Consider the following 8,449-nt stretch of genomic DNA (forward strand, 5'->3'; position numbering starts at 1 on the left):
CCCCCCTCCCCCAAAAAAAAAAGAAGTGGTAGGTATTAGGATTTCGATATAACTAATATCTTCTCTGTTTTCTCAAATAATGCCATCCCCTTTTTTTTCTGCTTTGTGCTCGGAGCCTATAGGCATGCTCAAGTAAACTGTTGTGAGCTTCTCTACATTGCAATTCAAAATACTTGCAAGAGCCCCAATCTGTTGCACCTCCTTAATTGGAAAATTCCGCTCTTTCTCCAATTTACTTTGAGTCTTGAGCATGCCTCATTCCGCTCCCGGACTCCATGTGCTTCATTCCAAGTCTATTGAGCCCATCTTCTTACATAATTTCTAGTGGGTGTATCGTCTTCTCCAAAGAATTCCCCACTAGACAACAGGCCAATAGGTCATTGTCTTCCAACTGGACTCTAGCTTTCAACATGTTGCCTTCTGCTATACCTGTCTTAGTTCTGGTCCATTTACTTTTCTGCAAAGAGTCTTTAAAACTCCTTGCCCCCTTGTTAGCAGCACAGTTTGCCTCCCCCGATAGTCTAAAAGGCTTTTGTTTCTCTTGTACCCCTATTAATGAATGCCTCTATTTTCTTAGCTAACTTCTCCCATCCTTCATTGAATGCGCTTTTTAGAAGTATGATAACTGCTCTGTTGCTACCTGTAACCGAAATTAATGATAGATATCTCCCATATTGATTGAATTTTAGAGCTATAAAGAATTTAGTTGGGTAAACCCTGCATCTTCATGACTTGGACGCTTTCCCTCTGGTCTCTGAAACCTCTTTAGCCTTATGCATACCAAACCAAGTGCTCCCCTGCTAAGAACCATTCTCCTCATGTGATGCCTAGCACTTTCAACCCAATCATACCATACTTCAGCTTTTGATCTTGACTTTCTGCTGTCATAAGACTTCCCCCAGATCTGAAATAAACTTTGTTATCCATCTGAACCGTAATGGAGTAAAAAAAGAGAGAAAGAAAGAGGTTTATTCCGGTGGAAGAAGTAAGAGTGGTATTCCGGTGGAAGAAGTCCACCAGAGGAAAAGCCAACCAAAGTCCGGAAGGAACTTCTCAAAAATTGTCTCGAAATTAGTGCCAGGAGCATTTTTTTAAGGAAATGACCAAATGTCGACAACATTAACTAATAATTGTTCTTTCTCTGGGGATATCTGGATGCATTACCATAGACTTTGAACACTGAACATGCTTCTGTTTGGATTGGCTTTTTTAAAGTGGCTTATAAGTTAAAAATCAAAAGCCATAAGTTGGAACACCCAATTTTTGACTTTTCACATCTTTTTTTTTTGTACTTTTTCAGCTTTCGAAAAAATAGCTTAAAAGCAAAAAACAAACACTAAAAATAAGTCAATCTAGACGCCCACTAAATCATGAAAAATACTTGTATAATATGGGTTCATGAAAATATCACTAAAACACCCACTAAATCATGAAAATACTTGTATATTATGGGTTTATGAAAGTACCATTGAGACATGAGATCATAATTAAAATAATGCAATTAAAGGCTAATCATGATGAAGAACTGAAATTCATCAAGATACCCATAAAGATCCTAGAGATCCTAGGTTTTGTAGAAATTATAAACTTGAGGCATTGGGGTTTTCTTGGTACTTAATGTGTGAAGGGATAACTATTGATGAAATCCCACATAATTGGAGTAGAAACATTGACTTGATTCTTGGAAGGGAAATTGTATAGGATGACAAACTAATAATGTAAAATAAATTCAGTAACTACCGTTTAATTTATTTGTGTTCCATTGCAAATTGTTGCTAGTCGCCTCTCTCCCTCATATTCTCGCTCGCCACTCTCCCTCTCTCGCTCGCTCACTGTTGCTCGCCTCTCTCGCTTCATACAATAGAAATGTATAAATTGTGTTTCTGTTTGTATAAAGCGAGAGAAAATTGTATATACACATGCAAATACATATATCTTCGTTCTATACACTTATAATTATACAATACAAATATTTCCCTGCCCAAGTCTCCTTTGCCTTTCTCTCTTTTCTCATTTTATACTAATTCAAATTGTATATAATTTCTCTCTTTCATGTTATACAATTTGATTCAATTGTATATTCCTAGCCCAAGTCTCTTTTGTCTTTTTCTCTTTCTCGTTTTATACAAATTCAAATTGTATATAATTTCTCTCTTTCTCGTTTTATACAATTTAATTCAAATTCAAATTTTATACAGATATACAAACACATACAATTGAATTGAGAGGCTAACAACAATTTATACAAATGGCCTGCCAACGAAATTATACCAATCTGAAGAGGAGCCAACGAATTATACAATTGCTTCTTTTGTATATACGTATAGTGAAATAGGCATAACTTTAGTTGTATATGTATAGCGAATTATATATATATATATATACACACACACACACACTATAGAGCGCAATTATGTAAACTTTGCTATAGCATACAAATTTAAATTTTTTGTCTGGTATATGTGAAAGTTGCCCTTCTTGGAATGGAGACTTGAAGCTTGGTAAATCTTGCTTGAGAGAAGACTTGAGAGGAAAAAAATTGATTTTGGATAGTTAAAGAGGGAATGAGAGGTTACGGTCACTAGGAATCCCTTAATTCGACTTAGAATAGTCCAAAACAACATAGTAAAGGGATTAAAAGAATGGGAAAAGACCAAAATGACCCCATTAAAAACTGCCGAAAGGCGATACAAGGGGCATCTATGGTCCGTGGGTCTATGAACCGTTGAACCCTGTCAGTTGAAATCACTTAGATTGTCTGAAGTTTGATTTTACGAGACCCATCTATGGTCCGTAAAAGAATCAACGAGCCGTAAAGTGCGTTTAAGAATCAGTATCTACGACCGGTAAAAGGGTTTACGAGCCGTAAACCTGGCTCGTAAATCTCAGACCTAATTTGTTGTTTCTGAGTCTCATCTATGGATGGTTGCTACGAGCTGTGCTTCCTTTTACGACCCGTGAACCTTGTTCATAAATTCCAAAATTCTGCAGATTCTGAACTGCTCAACTTCTGGCCTGAACTAGGAGTTACATAAGTTATCTACCTTTGGCGCAGAAGTGTAAACTTTTTTTGTTAAGTGTCTAAGTTGCTTTTCTTTTAGTGGATGACTATTGACTATTTGACTTAGTTGATGTTTATTGAGTTACACAATGGTATAATTATATGATACAAAGGGACTTTGTAGGTGAAGTAATGAATTTCACCATTTCATGTGTCAAAATCTATTTTGCTCGGACTCTTCAAAAATGTTAATGAGTGCGTATTGAATCCTCCAAAGAGCAGTGCATTTTTGAATGATCCGACTTGGATGCGACGTCATTTTTGGAGAGTCCGAGTAACATAGGTTGAAATAGTTCACTCTTGGGTGACACTGGGTAGGAGATTCAACATTTCATGCTCTGAACTTTTACCACAAGACAGAAAGGAGGCTTTCTTGTTTAAAATATGGTCTAGAAAGAATAAAAATAGCTGTGTCTTGTAGTGTACTTTGATGTAATTCAAAATCCTAATTTTGAGCTTGCACATAGCAAGTCATTCTAGTGAAGAGTTGTATCCGGAGCATGTAATGTTAAGACTGATAAATCAAACAATTTCCTTGCTCTTATTTTGTTAAAGAAGTATGAAATAAATCTGCAAAACTATATACTGAAGTGTACACATTATTACGAACATCCCTTCTATGTATAGCCAAATTCAAAGCAGTAATGTTCTAGGTTCATAATTCGTCCCTTCTTCTTCCTAATTTATTTTGATAAGATCGTTTCCCTAATTTTATTTGCAGAAATCATTCCAGGATCTTCTTCAAAAGCAGGAAGGTGATAGGGCATTATGGGAATACCCATTTGCTGTTGCTGGTGTCAACATCACATTTATGTTAATCCAGATACTTGATATAGAAGCTAGTATGTGTTCCTTCTATGCACTTGTTTACAGCGAAATGTAAAGAGACAAATAAGTCTAGGAGATCTTGTGTTGATTCATTTAGCTATTATGTGTCTACTCTGCAGTAAAACCAAGAAATCTGGTGGGAGCAACTTTTTTGAAGTTTCTTGCAGGTAAATTGCTAGACCACTCAGTGCTTCTGCATTGACATTTTTTCCTAAGCATCTAAGCATGTCTTTCACCTTTGTACAGAAAACGAATCAGCATTTGATCTGCTATATTGTATCACATTTAAGCTGATGGATCATCAGTGGCTCGCCATGCACGCGTCATATATGGACTTCAATGTATGTGCATTTAAGTTTTTATGAAGTTGTGTGTACTTTTAAATTAGTGAGATTGAGTTAAGGAATGAAACATTTGTTCCTAATTCAGTTCTTCTCATATCAAATCCAGTTCATATGCTCTCTAGAAGTTCCCATGCCTTTCCACTTTATATGCTGGCTAAAAATTTCAGTTTGGCTACGGCAGTCGTAACAACCAGAAATTCCCATGCTTTTTCCACTTTATATGCTGCTTGCTTCAAAGTTTCAGTTTGGCCACATGGTGTAGGAATTAGTTTCCCTCGGTGCTAGTAGCTTGAAGCTATGGGTTAAGAATTGCTTGTGGAGTATTTCATAGTTTTATAGGTTAGATAAAAGGTATGATTGAGGTAAGTCAGCATACAGACACTACATCCAAAAGATTTGGATAATTTAATCATGGCTTCGGCCTCTAACAAGTTGGCTTTACCCATATGTTGCACCAAAAGCTAGCAAAAATCCATACAGTTGTTGGGTTGTACCACTTTGTATTTTATCTGTACTCAAATAGTTTCTCAGTATCTAGTTCCTTTTTTTCAGTTAATGTTTTGTTGAGAAGTTGTTCATATGCTATGGATGATTGGCATGATACAAGAGTGATGTTGTCTTGAAAAGTATATTTTCAGAAATTATTGTTCCATGTAAACCAAGTGCCCTATATTTCTGATGTTAGATGTGTTACGTTTGATGCAGACAGTTATGAAGTCCACTCGTCGACAAATTGAAAGGGAACTTTTGGAAGAAAACATAAAACGGTTGGAGGATTTGCCCTCATACAGACTTCTTAATTGATAGGCATGACATTTTATAATGTTTTTGTTGTGAGCAAAAGGGAAGTAGTGATTTTCTTGCCTGTTGTGAGTTTTGTTAGAATTAGATGCATTTTGATGGTAGGTGGTTGTGTGTTTGTCTTTGTTAGAGGCGGAGAAAGTAAATAACAGGCTTCTCCAGTGATTCTGCCACAGTTGGTGCTGGCTTGTGGAGTCGGCAACATCTTCATTTTGGAGAAAAAAACTCCTATTGTTCTCTTTCGTAAATGACAAGAAGACAACCCATCATTTTATTTTCCAAAATAGAAATCAAACAAAACAATGACGAATAGTATTCGATGGAGGGTTGGTAGGATTCTTCAGCAAATAGCCAAGAGACGCATAACTTAAGTGCGCTACTAAACTCAATTATGCAATATTCCTTCTATGCAATATTCCTTCCTAAATTCATTCATACAAGTCTTTTATGTCCACTACTAATGCTATGTATGTCATATTCCTGGGAACCGACCCTTGCCATATTGTCACTGATCCTCATTTTATAAACTATATATTTTTATTCTAAAATAGAAGCAACTCAAATACCATCCATCATATACAGACTTCTTTCCTTTTGTTTTAGCCGTTAAATTATTTGAAAATTAGTCAAACTTAAATCCTAAATACATTCTTATCATATTTCTTATTTTTTTCTCTTTACCTTCTTTAATCTCACTCCGCCCTAGTTCTACAAACTGTAATGACTCTTGTATAAATAATACACATTTAATCAAATCTATGTATAATAAAACCAAAGTCAAAGATGGAAGAGGATTTAAAGTTTAGTTCAGTTAATGAATATATATATTATATAATAAAAAAATAGAAAATAAAATATGCGGGGTAGGCAAGGCGAAGCAAAAATAAAAAATTATGCTATGGTGGACAAGATAAAGTCTTTGCAGGTTTGCCCAGCATCCACCCCATTCTATTGTTGGGTTTTGGGTCTTTTTCACACCCTAAATAAAAGGTCAATTTGGACTAACCCAGTTTTGTCCATAAACCAAATATTTTGGTGCATTTGTAAGACTTTTTTAGACCTTATTTTCAAGTTTCACAAGAAATTGATCAACAACCATATAAAGAGAAAAGTGAGAAAGTGCAAGTTTTAGCACGATCCCTAACAACTAATTTCAAATTGTGGTTTTCGCTTCGTTCCTTGTCCAATTGAGTTGATTTTTGAACAACTTAAGATCTTTGATTGAGAACTGAGAGAGGAAACATTGGGGTCCTGTAGCTTTAAATTTTAGCTCGTGAATAATTATTTTGTTTTGGTGATTTTACTCTTTTGATTTGTCTAGTTTTGGTGTTATCTTGTAGTTGTGCTGCTCATTTGTTTGACACTTTATTGGTGACCATTTTATAGAACACTTTTGTACTATTTTTTTTTAATTATAGTGGAGCTTTAGTCTTGTAGTTTTTACTCTTCATCCCGAAGAGGTTTTTCACATTAAATTTGGTGTCTCATGTGTTGATTTTACTTTTTCTTGTTTCTTTGGTTGATTTGTTTGCTTCCCAAACAGTATTTGTTTTTGCATTAGTTTGTCTTCTCTCGGTTCAAATAGATTGACAAGGTTTAGATTAGATTCTTCCGCTATTTCCCTATAATATACATTTGTTTGTGCTTGCCTTTCCCAACAAAGTGGTATGAGAGCATAAGATTGTTGTTGATTGTCTATTTGAATGATGGAGTCAAATATTGAGTAACACGGTGTGTTTGAATGATATTAATTATCACACTAGTAAATACAAGATGAAAGATCTTCTATTTATCAAGAAGATGCATTTACCTGTGTTTGTTTCTAATAAACCTTAGTTTATGACAGATGTGGTATGGAAATTTGAGCACTTGCAGGTTTGTGGCTATATAAGACAATGAGTTGAAGACAATGTTTGAAATCACATTGTGTTTCTAACATTGTGAATGATACACATGTCAGATGTTGGTGGGACAAGGTGGAGACACTTTATGCTTCGAAGACTTGTAATAATAAGTTGTTTCTAATGAAACGATTGATATACATTAGGTATAAAGAGGTCAATTGTATTTCTGATCATATTAGTAATTTTCAGGGTGTTTTTGACCAGTTGTATGAATGAATGTAAAATTTGATGAAGGGATGCAAGGACAAGGACTTTGACTTCTTAATACTGTACCAAACTCTTTTGAAACTTGAATTCGAGTTTCATTAAGTAATTTTACTCCAGTGGTGTTGTAGCTATGAAATATGCTAAGAGTGGTGTTTTAAATGAAGATATGAGAAGAAGATCTCTAGGCTCATCTTCATTTTCACAATATGATGTTTTGGTTACTTGAAATAGTGGGAGAAGCAAGTTTAGAGGTTAGAATGACAAAGATAAAATAGATGCAAGTTAAAGTCTAAATTCAAGAATATTACATGTGACTATTGCCACAAGAATGAGCATATCAAGAAATATTGCTACATATACAAGAGAAATATGAAACAAGAAATGAAGATGACAATAATGAAAATCGTGTTGATGTTGTTACTGATCTTTTTGTTTCTTCTGATGAAAATGTCGTTAATCTTGTTCATGATGAGTCTAGCTGATTTGTGGATTCTGATGCTACTTTTTATGTCCCGCCAAAGAAGGAATTATTTTCTTCTTATACTCTTAGGTAATTTGGGATCCTGAAAATGGGAAATAATCATGAGGTTGCAATTCTTTCCATTGGGACAATTTATTTGAAATGTAACAATGGTTTCAAACTAATTCTCATAATGTCAAGCACACTCCAATGTTCGCTTGAATTTGATTTTTGTGGGATACGTTGATGATAAGGGTTATGTTAATACCTTTAGTGCTGGCCAGTGGAAGTTTACTAGAGGTTTGATGGTTATGACTCGTGGTGAAAAGTTATCTAACTTGTAAGTATTTTAGGGCTCCATTTCTAGAGGCTTAGTAAATTTAGCGGGGAATGATACTTCTTCAGAGTTATGACATAAAAGGTTGAGTCATATGAGTGAGAAGTGTATTGACAATTTGGCTAAGAAGAATTTATTTTTGGGATGAAACAAACAAAGTTGAAGAAATATGTCAATTACTTATCCGGTAAACAGAAAAGAGTTTCGTTTCAAAGTCATCCACTTTCAAGAGAGCTTGATATGCTGGAATTGGTATGCTCTGATTTTTATGGTCCTTTTAAGTTTAAGTCTCATGATGATGCACTTTACTTTGTGACTTTATTTAAGATCATTCTCGCAAACTCTAGGTTTTTTCTTTGAAATCCAACCATTAAGTACTTTATGTGTTCAAGAATTTTCATGCCATGGTTGAGAGACATACATGGAAGTAAGGCTGAACCCATCGGTAGCCCTTTAAACTTGGCACTAATTTTCACTTAGACACTTCAAGTAAGCCTTATTCATTTT

General features: G+C 34.9%; 1 protein-coding gene across 2 annotated transcripts in view; it reads left to right on the top strand.

The window, feature by feature from the left end:
• The window catches only part of LOC107002601 (ELMO domain-containing protein A-like), a 21,969-nt gene extending 16,500 nt beyond the window's left edge, over positions 1-5,469 (top strand). Inside the window, exons 6-9 of one of the 2 annotated variants that reach the window (XM_015200679.2) lie at positions 3,783-3,903; positions 4,009-4,056; positions 4,136-4,230; positions 4,943-5,469. In XM_015200679.2, the coding sequence (XP_015056165.1) occupies positions 3,783-3,903; positions 4,009-4,056; positions 4,136-4,230; positions 4,943-4,948 (270 nt within the window). In that variant the 3' untranslated portion in view covers positions 4,949-5,469. Of the gene's footprint in view, positions 1-3,782; positions 3,904-4,008; positions 4,057-4,135; positions 4,231-4,938 lie in introns of both variants that reach the window. The other variant, XM_027912439.1, reaches the window with a different exon arrangement.
• Positions 5,470-8,449: the final 2,980 nt, after the last annotated feature.

Source organism: Solanum pennellii, chromosome 10 (assembly GCF_001406875.1).
Source record: "Solanum pennellii chromosome 10, SPENNV200".
NCBI classification, from domain to species: domain Eukaryota; kingdom Viridiplantae; phylum Streptophyta; class Magnoliopsida; order Solanales; family Solanaceae; genus Solanum; species Solanum pennellii.